This window comes from Mustela putorius, unplaced genomic scaffold (genome assembly GCF_011764305.1).
Source record: "Mustela putorius furo isolate JIRA1106 unplaced genomic scaffold, ASM1176430v1.1 tig00001059_pilon_pilon_pilon, whole genome shotgun sequence".
Classification (NCBI taxonomy): domain Eukaryota; kingdom Metazoa; phylum Chordata; class Mammalia; order Carnivora; family Mustelidae; genus Mustela; species Mustela putorius.
Genome location: NW_025421553.1, coordinates 2520770 through 2536922, shown reverse-complemented (window position 1 = coordinate 2536922; position 16153 = coordinate 2520770). Strand labels below are relative to the sequence as shown.

General features: G+C 46.2%; 1 protein-coding gene across 18 annotated transcripts in view; it reads left to right on the top strand.

Moving 5' to 3' along the window:
- The first annotated feature begins 428 nt into the window (after nt 1–428).
- Nucleotides 429–16153, top strand: part of FAM193B (family with sequence similarity 193 member B) — a 32366-nt gene continuing 16641 nt past the window's right edge. For 7 of the 18 annotated variants that reach the window (XR_006608683.1, XR_006608684.1, XR_006608685.1 and 4 more), the window contains exons 1-3: nt 429–697; nt 14374–14616; nt 15434–15662. Coding sequence is in view for 12 of the 18 variants with exons in the window: in XM_045087117.1 (XP_044943052.1) it covers nt 488–697; nt 14374–14616; nt 15434–15662 (682 nt within the window). In the remaining 6 variants the exon portion in view is untranslated. Of the gene's footprint in view, nt 1761–3936; nt 4122–6776; nt 6838–12838; nt 12902–14373; nt 14617–14710; nt 14971–15433; nt 15663–15888; nt 16008–16153 lie in introns of those variants that run through there. The other 11 variants (XM_045087126.1, XM_045087125.1, XM_045087122.1 and 8 more) reach the window with 10 other exon arrangements.

The following is a 16153-nucleotide window of genomic DNA, read 5'->3' as shown; positions in this document are numbered from 1 at the left end:
CTGGCTGATGCTGAGTTCCCGCTTCGCCTTCTGCAAGCCTTGATTTTCTCCCCTGCAAAATGGGAATGACCGTACCTGCCTCGCCGGGTGAGTGCGAGGAGTCGGAGGGTGGGTGTGAAAGTACTCTAGAAATTCATTCATTCATTCATCCACTTAACAATTACTAAGCGCCCAGGGCCGGGCAGCACGGTTCCCACAGCGACCACCCTTGCCGGGCGCAGGTCGCACCGCGTTCTCACACTCGGAGAACTCAGGTGACCTTATTCAAAATGGCGCAGGCAGCCTCCTCGGGGGCTAGTGCGGCGGCGCGGACGCCGCGCCCTATGACCTGCTGGCAGCAGCAGAGGGGGGAGCCGGGCGCCGCCATATTGGCTGTTGTCCTGCGAGGGGAGCGGCGGCGGCGGCGGCGGCGGCGGCGGCGGCGGCGGCGGCGGCGGCGGCAGCGGCGGCGGCGCGAGTGGAGCGAGGGAGCGGCGCGAGCAGCAGCATGACTCGGAGGCGGAGCAGGCCGAGCGGCGGCGCGGGCCGGCGCGAGCGGATGCGGGCCGCGGGGCAGCAGAAGCCCCAGGCTCCCGAGCCCCCGCCGCCGCCGAGCCTGGAAGCGGGAGCGGGTGCAGGGCCCTCGGAGGCTCCCGTGGAACCGGACCGCGACGGCCCCAGGGAGGAGGACGAGCCCAAGTTGGCGCCTGGACCGCAGGTAGGAGCGAGCTAGGGGAGTCCGGCTGCTCTGGCACTTTCACCTCCCGGGAGCGGGGCCGGGGTGAGCTTGGGGATGGACCATCCTCCACTGGCTGGGGCTGAGGCGGGAGTGGAGGCTGGACCCTTCTCTCCAAGCCGAAGCGTGGTCCGTCCTGTCCTGTGTCCAGGGCTGCCTGCCCTCTCCCGCCGCCTCCGGGCTGGAGCAAGGGCTTAAACCTTCTGGTCGTATATCCACACTGGGACTGGGCTCTGCTCCTGAGGCCACAGCTCAGCTCTCTGCCCTTCACCTCCCCCTGGGCCCACCTGCTCCCCTACCTACCCACAGGCTGGGGCGCTGTGCCCTGGAAGGCTGCAGCCTCTTCCCTCTCCCCACCCCGGGAGCGGCCCCACCCTTTCCCCTTACTGCCTGCAGCCACTGCCCCCTGAGCAGCTGTGTGCCCCCAGCACGTCTCCAGTGGCCTCCCGCTTCTCCCTGCCCAGCCGAGCAGTTGGAGCAGCCAGTCAGGCCGCCCAGAAGACTATTTGGTGGGGCTCCTGCGCTGAAGCATAAACTAGCAAAGCCTGCCCTTTCTTCCCTCTCTACCTCTGACCCCACAAGGTGGCCTACCCCAACCCTCGGACCCCCGGCTTTGGTGAATCCTGCTAAGAGTGAGCAGTAGCAGGACTCAGCAAAGCTTCCAGCTTGCCACCTGGAAGAAGGTCACTTTCTTTTGAGCAAAGGAGATAATGGGAGGTACCCTACCAGTGTTCCTGAGAGCCCGGGGTGGCACAAACCACAGCTGCTCTGGGAGGGTTGTGGCACCTGGGGCTGGGTGGCTCGCCCTAAGCTTGCTCTGACGAAAGAGTTTTGAGTTGGTCTTTTGGCTGAGCCTGCCAAGGAAGGCAGGCTCCTGCAGGAGTCTTGGAGGGTCGGATGCAGCGCCGGATGAGGATGAGGCGTGGCGGAAGATGCGTTTGGCTCTGCAGACACTGCATCGGGCAGCAGGGGACTCTGGGAGGCTGGTGCAGCCAGAAGGCATGGCTCTTGACAGCCTTCTAGTAGAATCTCTGGAATTGTGCATGTGAGTGGGGATGCCATTTGGGGAACCATTCCCAGAAAGCCTTCCCTGCCTTCCCAATTGCGTCAGGTGCCCCCTTTGTGCCCATAGACCCCTGTGCCTCCTTTGGTAGCACTCCCCATTCTTCATGGAGACATTCTGTTGATGTATCTGTTCCCTGCACTGCACTGTGAACTCCACAGGGGCACGGACTATGTCATCTATCTCTTATCCTCCATGCCTAGCCCTGGGCCTTGCTGACACTGAGTAGAAATAACTAGGTGAATGAGAGAGAATGAATCCGTTGAGGACCTGCGCTTATTGTAACCCAGTTTTGATGCTGGTATCCTTTGTGTTTCAGATCACAATAAGATTTTTAATTAATGAAAATGTCACCACTTATTGAGTGTCAGAAGGCCCACCTTCACCCTGAGCCCCTACCCTGGGAATCAGCTCCCCTGTTTGGACCCCACCCTTGCCTGGTCTAACTTTAGACCCTGAACCTGCTTCCCCTTCTAGCTTTCCTCTTTCTCTTCTCTGGGCCACCCTGGGAATGCTATTATCCAAAAGGGGAGCATTAAGGTAGGGAGAGCCAGGGGAGCTATTGTCTTCTCTCCTTCTCACTCACCAGCAACACTTTAAGGTCCCCTTCCACTTAGCTAGGTTATAGTATTCATGGCCAGAATTTTGGATAATGGCTTAAGTATTTAGTTTTTATTTAGGACACAGCTTTCCTAAGAACTATAAGCTTCATTATCTGCTCCACTGCTTGACCTGCCAGTTCATTAATTTATTAGTGCCAGATGCTTTATATATACTTCGAATCTTTTCACCACCCCTGTTCTTTCCTCAGTATTTAATATAGTTGTGATGAGTTAATTATTGGTTTAATTATTGGTCTGCTTTTGCTGCATAAACTCTGAGAGTGCAGGAACCACGTCAGTCACTCTTGTACCCCTATGTCTGTGGTTAACAGATGTTTAATGAATGAACTGAAAGATATAAATACTATTTCCCCATTTTTCAGATGAAGAAACAGAAACTCAGAGCAAGAAAACATTTGCTCATATATCTTCCACCATAGGTCTCAGTGCCTTCTGCCCTCCAAAAAAAGGATACTCTTTTTTGTACTGTGCGGGGTTTAACAAGGCCTTTTTTTTTTTTTTTTTTTTTTTTTTTTTTTTTTTTTTTTTAATATACTATAGCCACAAAGAGGTGAAACAAACTGACGAACTCTCTTCTGATTGTATCCCACTTTTTTGCTGGGGAGGAGGTTTCTTAATCCAGAAGCAGGCTTTTGTGCCCTGGTGAAAAGCACCTGCTGAAAGGGTTGGGGTCCTTGTTCTGCCCACTAGCAAGCCTTTGATGAGGATCTCTGTCTCCCACTGCCACTTAAAATTCTCTGTGTACACAGAGTGGGCACGTAAGGTGAAACTCTGTGTTGCATGCCAAACTAAAGCCAAAGACAGCAAATAGGACTACTTGTAGTCCACAGACACGTTCTGAAGCCCCACGTCACACATTGTTTTATTTTTATTTTAATTTAAGCCAATTTTTTAAAAACCATAAGATTCCTACAAACTGGATTTGTGCCATTTCTTAAAACTCTAAAAATCTGGTGTTGCTGGGCCCACATTTCTGTAAGACAGTAATCTGCAGTCTCTGAATAGTGTCTGCCCCTAATATGAAGGACACCTGATCTGTGCCAGGCCCTGGGTTAGCTGGGAATGCAGAAGTGAATCAGATGTGGTCCCTGCCCACAAAGGGCTCATGGTCCAGAGAACACGTATACAGTAATTGAGTTAGGCTGGAAGAGCCAGGATTCCTGAGTTCAGGTTTGAAGGCCACTCTGGTTCCATCCTGTCCCCTTTGCTCATTTGCATAATTTGTTCACATTTAAATGCAGAACCTTAAGCTGGCCTATTTGGGATCCCAAAAGCCCTTCCAGTTGTTTGAGGTCACTAAACTGCATTGATCTGTTTACTTAAACAACCCAAATCCTCATTTACTAAATAAGACTAAAACAGTTACTACCTTATTAACAAAGGAAAAAAAAAAAAAGAAAAACAACTCACAAAGCAGCTGAATAAGGCAGTAGTGAGAAATAGTGTTTAGTATTCCAGACTTGGGGTGAACTCCCAAGCTCAGTCTCTAACTTTGTGACTCTGGGCATGTTTTTTCCTCTTCTGAGCCTCATCAGCAATGTCATGAGAGAATGTGGAGCAACCCACGTAGCACCAAGTACATCGAGGCTCCTGAGGCAAGAGCAGGAGTCGGAGATAGTTGGAACTGTGCCAGATGGCCATCCAAAGCCTGAGTGTTCTCACCTGCCAGTTCTGCTGTCTGTCTTTTGGCCTCTCTTGGACCGCTCGGCCTGCAGTCCAGGTGCATACTCAGTAAACCCTCAGGAGACTTGCCAGACTGTAAACCAGCAGTTGGAGCTGGTTGAGCTCATCTTGTCCTTCCCATCTCTCATCTTTCTACAGCACCTGCTGAGACCTGCCCAGCCCAGTTTAAAGAGACTCTAGAGACCTGGTTCCCCACTGCTCAGAGTTAAACCTGCTCCCTCAAGAGACTGGAGCAGAGGATCAGTCAATATCTTTATTGAAACCATCTCATTATGTTTAATCCACTCAGCAAGCATTATGACCTTTATTTTGGGCACACAGATGAATAAGATAGTTGCTCTAACCAGAGACCTCTCTCAAAATCACTGCAAACCCAGTCTAGACACTTTCATTGCAAGTAATGATATGGGCAGTGGGGGGTGGGGAAACCCTGCCACCTCTGGTTCTTCTCTGTAAGCTAGTAGAGATTCTCTATGTAGAAATGCTAAAAGGCCTTTGAAGATGAAGACTTACTTGCTAAGATTGCTTAATTTTTTAATTCCTTAAAAAGTTTTTATTTTTTAAAAAAGTTTATTTTTAATTTTCTTAAAATGTCCCAGATCTATAAACTTAATATCTGGTATTAAATAGCCTATTAATATCCTGACACCTTTATATCCTGAACCTAGAAGTTTTGAGAGCAAGGGCTATGTTTTAATTTATTTGTGGGGTATTCATTGTACATGGTCCTTATGTGCTCAATAAGTGGCTGTTAAACCAAAGTATAATAAAAGAAGTAAAAGTGAGGTTTCTTCCACTTTGTTCTTCCCAGCCTCTACTGCTGGGCAGGGCTGGCCATCATTCATTCATGTAGGCCCATTACACACACACCACACCCAGTCTCCCTCTCACCTGACCTGGTGTTAATTTATTCTGCAAACACTAATGGATGCCTGATCTGTGCCAGGCCCTGGGCTAGCTGGGGATGCAAAGGTGAATCAGTCCCTGCCCACGTGTATTTATTAATTGTAGTTGGGCTACAATCGAGTGAAGGTTCAAGTCTTAGATCCTAGTACATGGCCTTTGGAAGAGTTTTAGCCTTTTTAGTTTGTTTTCTCCTATGTGTGACAGTGGTGCCAGGTTCCCTTTAGGGCAGCAAGTACTGTATGTCAAGCACTTAGCACAAGTGGCAGTCATGATTATTACAGATACTTGGTATGGGAGATGCACAGAAATAATAGTCCAGAGAAGGCTTATCAGAACTAATGTTTCAAGGTTGAGTAGCAGTTCCTTTAGAAGGGATGGTGGGAGAAAATATCTAAACAAAAAAAGACCCAGAGGCGAGAACTGCCCAACTCAGGTAGAGTAGCATGCGGTCAGGCTGGAGAGGTTATCAAGGTTCTGCAAAACCACACCAAGAAGTTTGGGCTTTATCCTGCAGGCAGTGAAGAATCAGTGAAAGCTTCTAAATAAGAAAGTGAACATGATGTTCTTGGGTAAATTCGTTGAGAGCATGAGAGGAAGCCATCTCAGTGCAAGAAGCAGCTGTGATTGCTTGATTCTACCTCTCCCTCACCCCAGCCTAACTAATCATCAGATCCCCGGTGCTTTGCTGGACCCTGTCCCAGACCTACAGAATCAGAGTCTCTAGGTCTGGAGCCCAGGAATCTGTGGTTGCTAAACCTCCCAAAGTGATTCTATTGTGTGGCTGGGTCTGGGAAATGCTGAGTTGAGGGCGGCATGGGGAAGCTTTGCGGAAGCCTAGGATGTTTTTCAAAGAATGAGGCTTCCCAGAGAGGGGAGCTTTTCCATAAGCAGGAATAGAAACAGCCTTAGTTTTAAAAACAAAACAGACTTTCCCCAGTTTTCCATTTGTTGCCCCATAAAGCTATTCTGCAACTGCTAATCTTCCTTTGTGTGTCCAAACACTTACCTATGCCCATTTGGTGCTACCATCTCTGCTGAACAGTTGGGATGCAGTAAATCATGAGGCACAGGTCCTGCCCTTCGGTGTCTTAGTGTTCTGGGGAAGACAGATTTCAAAAACAGATACATAGATGATAAGCTCTATTCAAGAGGTACATAAGAAATTTTAGGACATTCCACAGCAAAGCACAGTTTATTCTGCCTATGGACTTAGGAGGAGGTAACACTCAAATTGTGCAAGGAAGAGGCAGAGGGAAAAGCATGAGTGAAGATATAAGTGCTTTATGTATTTGAGGACAGAAACAGATATTAGGGAAAGGAATGGTTAATGATTCTTCCTGGCAGGATGTGCAGAGCAGAAAAGGACTGAGGAGAGGAGGTCTTACATCTCGGGAAAGGCCCTGTGTTTGTACCCTTTGGTTCTGTCCCCATGGTTCCCCCCCATCCTTCAACCTATAGGTAGATGAACATGCTACAGTCCTAGACCATATCCCTTTAGACCCTCCTCAAGGCTCTCAGCTCTCCAGCTCCCTTTGTGGTTCCCCCTCCATTCTGAAATGAATAGACCTCTTCATCTACTCTGGAAAGTGATAAAGGGAAACTGAGGCAAAAAGAAGGGCCCTAAAATACTGAAGGATCTTACTAGGAAGTTGTAGCCATAAATTGTGGATGGGAGGGTACAAAGGGGCCTTGAAGGTCACCTGTCTAGTCCTCTGTCCTGTGCTTCAAGTAATAACTTTGGATTGGGCAAGTCTCACTTAGTAAGTTTCCCTGTCATTTCTTCCAGGACAGAAGAGGAAAGAAACTAACGGGTATTGAGCACCTACTGTGTGCCAGGCCCAGGCCAGGTACTTTACATAATTTATTTCCTTCTGTCCTCACAACTTTGTGAAGTATGGTTTTATTCTCATTTCATAAATGAGGAAATTGAGGCTCAAAGAAATTGAGTAATAATTCAAGATCATACTGAAATGGCAGAACTCGGATTTGAACTTGCAACAGTATGTCTCCAAAGTTCATACTCTTCCACCCATAAGAAACCTGTACTGGGGTGACAGAGTAGGTAATAACGGTTTGCCTGAAATTCTAGGTTGATAATAGTAGTTTACACCTTCTGGTGGCTGATTGCACCCAGGAAGCAGGTTCAACAGGTGAGCCAGCCTGGGGGGCAGCGGGGAGGCCACTGGGGTCAGAGAGACTCGCTGCCCTATCCTTGACTGAGCTTGTACAACCAGAGAGTATTCTCCACAAACCAGCTAGTATAAAGCAGCTGTTCTTTCAGGAAGGCACTGAGCCAACAGCCTGAGTGGGAGTTTGGGTGAAAGCTCCAGGGCATTGTGGTACAGTTATATGACCTCCTTAAGTATTAACTTTAGCACTGATACCCTTTTATCAGTGACCCAGAGTGACAGCTATGCTGTTAGCATAGCATACCCAGGAAAGGACTGTCTTTAGAGTCTGTCCTTTGTGTAGAGCAACTGAAGTGGAGCCAGGTGGGCTTTAAGCATTTGTTCATTTATTCAGTCAGTGTCTGCTATGTGTCCAGTCCACGCCAAGCCTAGGTTCTTGGGCACACTTAAATGACCAGGATGTACTCCCTGCCCCCAAAGAGTTCTCATTCCTCCAGGGGTTTGAGGCAGACAGAATATGTCTGTGGCACAGTATAATAGGTGCTATAGTAAAAGAATTATTTCTCCTTAGCCTGGTCCAGCAAAAACTGCATTATCCTTTTACCAAGATCTCAGGGGCATGAGTACAAATTTGCTTAGGAGTAGAACTGAGATACTGAGGCTTTCAGGGCAAGGTGTGTTGGAGGAGCTGTATAAATGGAACCTGAGATTGTTGGGTGTTGCACATGGAAGTGAAACACAGAGAGGTCACCTGGGGCCAAGAAATGAAACGCAGGGGCCAGAAGGTGTCATGGTAGTGAGTGCAACCAGAAAGGAGCCAGGAGATTAAAGAGAGACCAGGGTAGGAAAGAGGAGCTAAAGGAAGGAGTTCCTCAAACTGGATAAGTATGTGAGAAGGCACATAATAAGCTTACATAAACTAGAGAAGCCTAGTGTCCTGGTTGGACGGTTGTTTTCATTTGTGTATTACTTTGTTATGTTAGTTTTAATTGGGTGTCATTGTAATTTGTGTTCCTGCCTGATTCTCCAAAATGAAGCATCTGGGCGTTTGGGAGTATTGACAACCCCATGCAAGAACCTGCCTGGTTTAAGCATGTGTTCTTGGGCAGGGATTCTGTATCATTTGATGTTTCCCAGCACCTAGTACAATGAGAATGGGCTCTGAGCATGTTCATTGAATGAGGGAAGGAATGGGTGAATGGAAAAGTAAGTGGCAATGACTGGGCTGATGAGCTTTGCTAGGCTAGGGATTAGTCATTTTTCTCTGCTTCTAGAAGGAAATTTTGGCTGCTTCTGTTGTCCTCTGTCTGCCTTGGTGACAGGGAGGCTCTTGGAGTTGGGTGCCTTGAGAATAGAGTGCTCTAATGGGATCATTTCAGAATAGAACTTGGAAGCTATTGCAGGGCCACTGGTTAGATACAGCACACGTCTTGGGGGAATCCTCTGCAAATGTACACAAACTCTTGGGGTTAAAAGGACTCCATGAGAGGAATGAGAGCAGGTTTAGTGCTGGATATTAGATCCACCTTCAGAGCAGACCTTGATAGCTGCCTGTTCTGGTGACCTGGATTATTCCCCAGCAATTCCCAAATTGTGGACAGAAAGGTGAAATGGAAAATTTATTCATGCCTCCAAAGAGCTATCCAGATGTGCCAGAAACGCTATCATTCTTCATAGTGACTGTTGCTCAATGTGCACCCGCCAGATGACAGGAGCCTTTAGAGGCTTTACATTAGCAGTTCTCAAAGTGTTTGGTCTGAGGCCCTTTTACACTCCTAAAAATTACTGGGGACCCAAAAGGACTTTCTTTTGTTGGTTTTATCTATTGGTACTTACCAAATTAAGTATTAAAACTGAGAAAGCTTAAAAATATTTTAACTAATTTTTTTTAAGAATAACAATATTAAGCCTATCATGTTAACATGAATATTTTTTTAATGAAAAATACATTTTCCAAAAAAAAATAGAAGAATGGTCTCATTTTCATTTTTTCAAATTTCCTTGTCTGGCTTAATAAAAAGAAGCTGATGCTCATATATGTTTCTGTATCCCGTCTGTTGCAGTACATTGTTTTGAAGTATATTTTCAAAATCTAGCCCCAAATAGATAATGTAGTTGGAAATGGAAGGAGTATTTTAATAGTCTTTTCAGGTGATTGCTGATCTTTGCAATATGGAATCTGAGACCATATCAATGAAGTCTTTATACTCATTTACATTGAAATTTGTCGGTTTATCTAGCACCTTGAAGGGATTTATTTTATTTTTTTTTATTTTTATTTTTTTAACCAGTGCATGATTCTAAAACATGATGCTTTGCTCATTTGGAAAATAGGCTCACTGAGTTATGTGGCTCTTCCAAATGTTTTTCCATTTCATTTTACAGTGTCAAAAGAATATATCTGTTAATATCACTGTCATTTTTACCAGAAAAGTCTTTAAGTATTGGGAAGCTGTTAAGTTCATGATGATGGATACAAAATTCTAATATCCAAATTTCCAGAATTCTGATTTTTGCCTGAAAGCTTGAATTTTGCCATTGGCCACAAATAAGAAGTTTGTTTTCCTTGAAGTGACAGGCTCATTTTGTTCATTTTTTGAGAAAATGACTGGCAGTTTCCAAGTCTGAATAACCCACTTGTCAGTCATTCTTTCAAGTAAAAATGATGTTCCGTGAGAAAAATAGGCTTCCTTTTCCTTTGATTTTAACTATTCTTCTCCAGGAAAATCTAGATTATCACAGCATAATGTTTCTCAGGCCAAGACAGAAAAGTTTGGGGCCTGGTCAAGAGAGGGAGCAGAGATAATGATTGTAATGACTGCACACACCACCCCCCTGGGCTGGGAGTGGCCACAGTCTAGGGTTCACCTGGCTCGTTGACTGCCCTGGGGATGTGCATGCTAAAACATGGATCCCTTGTATGAGTAACCCTACACTCTCAGAGATGCTGGTTTTGCCTGGAGTGAAGCCGAATTTAATGTTGGAGATTTTTTGAGCAGATCCCAAATCTAGAAAACCCCTAGAATCTTTCCTTGCTGTCTCTCCCTCCCCCCAAATTTTTTACCTAGAACTAGACATTTATCTGGAGAGGCTCTGAAATTTAAACTGCAGTGAGAAGGAATAATTGCTGCCCGGGGCTATTGGGTTTAAGGATCAGTTCCCTAGACTTTGTGATGAAGAAAAATGGTTGGGTGTTTCATTCATTTGATAAATATTTATTATTCATGTTCTTGTGTGGGAATACTGTGCCTGATGTTAAAATGCAGCTTGAGAACAGCTAGTTGAAAGTCTGAGTTGACTTTGAGGCATAAGAGATCATGATTGCCAGGAATTTGAAAAATGGCAGGAGATTGCATTCAAAGGGAATTCTGAACCAAGAGCTTTTCTCTGCCAAAGGAAAAATTTGCAGAAACACTGGTAGTAGGGCTGCATATAACATCTCCAGTTTCAGGATTCTCACCATTCTGTGGCAGAAGAAAAGAAAATCTCAGAGAAAAAAGTCCCCAGGATCCACCAGGCATTGTATTTGAGGGCAGGCACTAAGGCTTAGGGTTAAAACAGCTTTGGGGGTAGCCCCAAGAATTGCCTGGCCCAGAAGGAAAAACTCAGGTTTATCAAACTCAGGACCATGAGTAACTAGATTCCATTGTAGCTTTTTATTAAGAACAGAATGGCCAGAGGGCCAAGGTAATAGATTGAGTGTCTGTTGCATGGAATCCTTGGACTAACCTTTGCATCTCTAATGTCACTTAATTCTCTGGGCAACCTTATGCAGTGTGAGGTGGTATCATCCCTGCTTCAGTTAGGACCTAATTAGCTTGCCAGGCCCGGTGTTTTTTTCCTTTAACTGGAAAGACAGCTTGTCCTGTAAATTTATTTCCATTGATGGCTAACCTCATTTATTATGTGGACCAGTTTGGCTCTAGGAAGAGCCACATTATTTCCATGAATGAGGCCATCTCATTGTAATCCCCAGGGAATGTGATCTTCCACTCTTCCATGCTTGAGATTGGAACCATTCAGGTGAAGGTCCAGGATGGGAAGATGGCCTTTCTCTCTCTGAGAAGCAAAAATTACAAAATTTCAAGCAGTGTCTTGCTAAGGTATATTGCCACAGTGATACTTAACAAATCTGATTTAGCCATTATTTGCCTAGCTGAGCCCAGGCCCTGTGCTACAGTGAGAGATCCAGACAAGAATCAGACCTGATACTTGCCCTCTAGGAGCGCAACGTAATAGAAGGGACAGGAAATGCAGGTAAAGAAATGAAGTAGAAGGCACAGATTCTGTAAGCAAGGCATAACGTGCTATGCAGATATGGGGAGGGGAGAGGAATTACAAGAGGGACTCTCTATGAAGGCTTTGATGGGGTTGGGTTTAAGCCCTGCCTAGCTACTTACTGGTGAAGTTGGGAAGGAAGGGAGTTTGAAGCAGAGGATCCCCTTCAGCAAAGGCATGGGGTAGGGGTAGGAGAATATAGAGAATATTTGGGGAACTTAAAGAATGACTATGGGGTAGAGGATGGAGATTAAGATGTCTAAGTCACCTTAAATTCATTCCACATGAAAGATGTTTGCATTCTTATAAAATACTGTGATTGTATTTTCTATATTTTTCAAGCCTGGTCCTGAATTTAAGTGTTTCCCATCACTCCTGTCATATTCTTAATTAGTATCCAATGTTGAGGCAGTATATTATGGGCCTGGTACTGGACTAGGTGCTTTGTCCATTCAATGTTCACAGCCAACCATACAAGTTAGGACTTAATCCCATTTTACAGATGAAGAGACAGAGACTAGAACTTGCCCAGCATCCTACAGCTGGTAAGTGGTGGAGACCCAAGATAAGTGCCAAAGCCAGTTTTAATTCCCCTGCGTCCAGTGCCTCCCACAATTACTTTGGCACTAGGTATAGTCACACTGATCACACATTTAACTTGTAAGAATTCTGTATATGCTTTTAAAAGAGGGAAAAAAAAAAAAACCCTACTTATTGAACATTGCCATATGTGTTTTACAGTTGTTATCTTGTTTGTGCCCAGATTATATATACTCTACATCAGAGGCTATACAAAGAATTTCAGAATAATTTTACTCAGACAAGATTTTCCTCCTATGTAGTAACTTTAGAACCCAATACCCAAATGAAATGAAACTCTGTTGTAGTAAAACTGTACATGCTGGTGTTTTCCTTAAGACTGTGGTCACCATTAGCACAGGGAAAGGGACTTGGGTGTTGGCCTCACCTCCTCCCTCTGGAGTTGCTATGGCATCTTACAGCTATGAAAAGTTACCTGGGAACACTTCTCAAAAACGCCCCCTTTGCCTGACTTCTCCCAGTACTGTCCTTCTCCATCAGTTTCCCACCCTTCCATGAGATACCAGCAGTGGGTTAGAAGCTATATCCTTTTACAGCTGCAGTTCAACAGCTGTCTTGTCCACTGAAATGTTCCCTTGACAGAAACTTTTTAGGCAGTGTCTCACATAGGTTCCACGTTTAAGATTTCTCTCTCTCTGTTACCCTTTTCCGACATCCTTGTTCTTCCCCAGATGTTTCCTTATGTTCCTGGTACTGCTATTTGGTTCCTTTCTTTTTCTAGAAACCAGAGACCGAGGTCAGTGTAATTGTATCATTACAGATTTAAGGATACCCTGATGCCAATTTATTGTGAGAAGGTGATTTTATTTGAGAAAGATGATGGCATTTATTTTCTTGGTAGGTTGAGGATGATTCCCTTATTCCTTTGCTTAGGCCTCTGCAAACACCTGTTACCTAGTGGTGGGTAAGTTTGGAAGGTATATCAGTTAATATAACTATTGCATGTAACAAACCACCCCAAAACTTAATGGCTTAGAACAGCACCATTTATTATTTCTCATGAGTCTCTGGGTTGACTGGGTGTTTCTGTCGATCAGGGCCAGCTTGGCGGATCTCAGCTGGGCTCACTCATGTACCTGATCCACTGGCCAATCAGCAAGGAAGACTCAGATTTCTCCACACATCTCTCACATCACTCCAGCAGCTAGCCCGGTCATGTTCTCATGGCAGGCAGGGGTGCAAGAGTGATCAAGCCCAGCCATGCAAAGAACCAAGTAGAAATGCATACATACTTGTAAAGCTTAAGCTGGGAGCAAATTTGCTAACATCCCATTGGCTAAAGAAAGTGACGTGACCAGTGCCAGTGTCAGAGAAAGAGGGTTCTACAAAGTTGCAGAATAGCCCTGGAAGCAGTGGTGTTGGTGGTATAGAAGCGAGCATAGGAGCTTTCCGAAGCTGCAGAATATAAGAAAGCCACTAATTGGGGTCATTAAATGTAATCAGTCTCCCAATCAGTACCCCTCAATATGACATAAAAGCCTATAGACTTATATTTCTATGCCATTTGTCCTAAAAGGAAAAAAAGTCCAAATAATAATTACTGTGTATTGGGACTATGCTTTGAGCATGCTCGGGGCTAGGCACTTTCTCCTTTTATGCATTGAGTCTCACATCAACTCTGCAAGATAGGTAGGAAGTTGGAGTTCAGAAAGTTAAATAACTTGCTCAAGATCACCTAGCTAACGTGTGCTCGGTCAGGCATTAGAATGCAGGTCAGTCTGACCCCCAAAGCCCAGGTTCTTTTCACCATGCCTCACTGCCTCTCAGAAGCACCAGGGTCTGCTTTACCTTTTCTCCGTCTCAGTTTTATGTTGAATTAATTCTTTCTGATTAGCTCTGCAAACCCTTCCTCCAAAACGCTGCTGTGCTCCTAATGGAATTCTGCAGCTTTCAGGAAAGCCACACGTTCTCTCAAACTCAACATTAACTGAAAGGATCTTCCCAACCCCCAGGTGGGGATTGGTCTGTGGACTGCAAAGACAGCCCAAGATTTGTGGCCTCTCCCTGACATACCAGAGAAGGAAGGGGACTTTTCTTTAACCTTCAAGATTTGGAGATAATCAGGGCATTTGGGCATGAGCTTTGAAGTCACTTAGGAGTAGCTCACTTAGGAGTTCAATTCCTAATTCAGCCACTCACTAGCTCTATATTCTTGGGCAAGTTACTTAACTTCTCAAAATCTGTTCTTTCGTCTTTAAAGAAAAGAAAAAGGAGTAACACCTAGTTTGCAGATCTATTACAAGGACTAAAATTATGTATAGAAAGTGCCTAACCCAGTGCCTGGCACGTAATAAGTGAAGTTATTAGTATGGTTAATATTATTTCTAAGCAGAGCCTTTCCCCTCCTGGGAAACCCTGTTTCTGTCTGTTGGACAGGTTCCCCCCACCTCCACCCAGTCTGTGCAGACTTGCTGCCTGCTATGTCATCGGGAACGCAAAGGCTGGGAAGAAGGCCCTTCCCAAAATGGACTGGTGTTGCAGGGTGAGAAGCTGCCCCCTGACTTCATGCCAAAGCTTGTCAAGAATCTCCTAGGCGAGATGCCTCTGTGGGTCTGCCAGAGTTGCCGAAAGAGCATGGAGGAAGATGAAAGGCAGACAGGTCGAGAGCATGCAGTGGCGGTAGGTAACGGTTGAGAAGGGGGTCCCTGAATGCAGGAGGGCACCCTGCCCAGAGAGATCAGGCTGTTGAGCTATTCCTTCTCTGCCCTCTCAGGTGGCTCTCCTCCAGCAGCCCCTGCACCCAGTCCCTGAGGGGCTGTTGGGCCGTTTCCAGACAGCAGTAGCAGCTTGGGCTCACAATTGGGGCAAGAACGGAGAGGCTGCAGGCAGCCACCTCGGCCCTGAGGGAGCTTTTGTGGTGTGAGGGCCTGCTTGTAGGTACTGTCAATGGAGATTCTGCCCCTTCTGTGTCACCGTGCTGCCTTCAGCCCTGTGACAGCTTGAAAGCCAACCGGTATGACAAGGATGGCAAAGGTTGGTTTGAGGGTCCACCGTGTGCCTCAGTTAGAAAGCCTCCGAGATGCCCAGGAGCCATCTAAGTGGCATCTCCTGAATCACAGCAGTCAGAATTTTCTTGTTTCTCCTTCCCCCGCAGTCCCTCTCTTACCCCAGGATCGTGTCAGCTTACGACTTTGGGCTTAAAGACACTTCCTCTCCTTGGCAGCTCTCAGGACTCCCTAAAGACCCACAGTTGACAGGCAGTCTGTATCTCTACTGTAGTCTCTCTCAACACTATCCACACACTCCACTTTACTGGGAGCATCACTGCTCCTTCCCCAGAAAAGGCCTTGCCCTTGCACCTGGTGTTTTGGGAATTGTACTTTGGCCATGGCACAGGGCTTGGAGGAGGAGGTGCTCCTGAGTAAGTTAAGGCAGCAGAGGGTTGGCTCTGATGTTTGCTGTTTTACCATGAGCCTTTTTCTTCCCCCTTCTCCAGATCTCCTTGTCACACACATCCTGCAAATCACAGTCTTGTGGGGGTGACTCTCATTCCTCTTCGTCCTCCTCTTCATCGTCCTCGTCCTCCTCCTCCTGCCATGGGAACTCAGGGGACTGGGATCCCAGCTCCTTCCTGTCAGCACATAAGCTCTCGGGCCTCTGGAACTCTCCGCACTCCAGTGGGGCCGTGCCGGGTAGCTCACTCGGGAGTCCTTCTACCGTCCCTGGTGAGTCTCTGAGCTCGGGAGAGAGCCAGGCCGCATAAATGTAGAGAGCTATGTTTTTCTAACCACTGTGTTAGACAAACCAGGTCAGTTATTAAAATAAGTAAAAAAGGATCTGTTCTGATGGAAGCAGGGGATACCTAGCCCTTGGCTGTCTCCATGACACTCCTTTCCCCAGAACTCTGAAGTTGAAAAATATTGTCCTTGGCTCTGACAGCTTTCCCTTCAGATTCAGGAGAGGACGTGGTAAACACTGGCTGAACAGAAAGTGGAGTCTGGGAGTGTCCTTAGGGAGTTTGGACATCAGCCACCTAACACCTGTCCCCTGCAGCAGCACAGAGGACCCAGGTGCTTTGTCTTCTCAGAACTTCTTTTCTCCACCTAAGGGACACATGTAAAAGCACAAGAAGTTGCTGGTGCAGACTGCCAGAATTATTTGCCAAGGTCACGTTTATATAAGCTTTCTTTATACTCTGAGTTAACCTTTAGATACC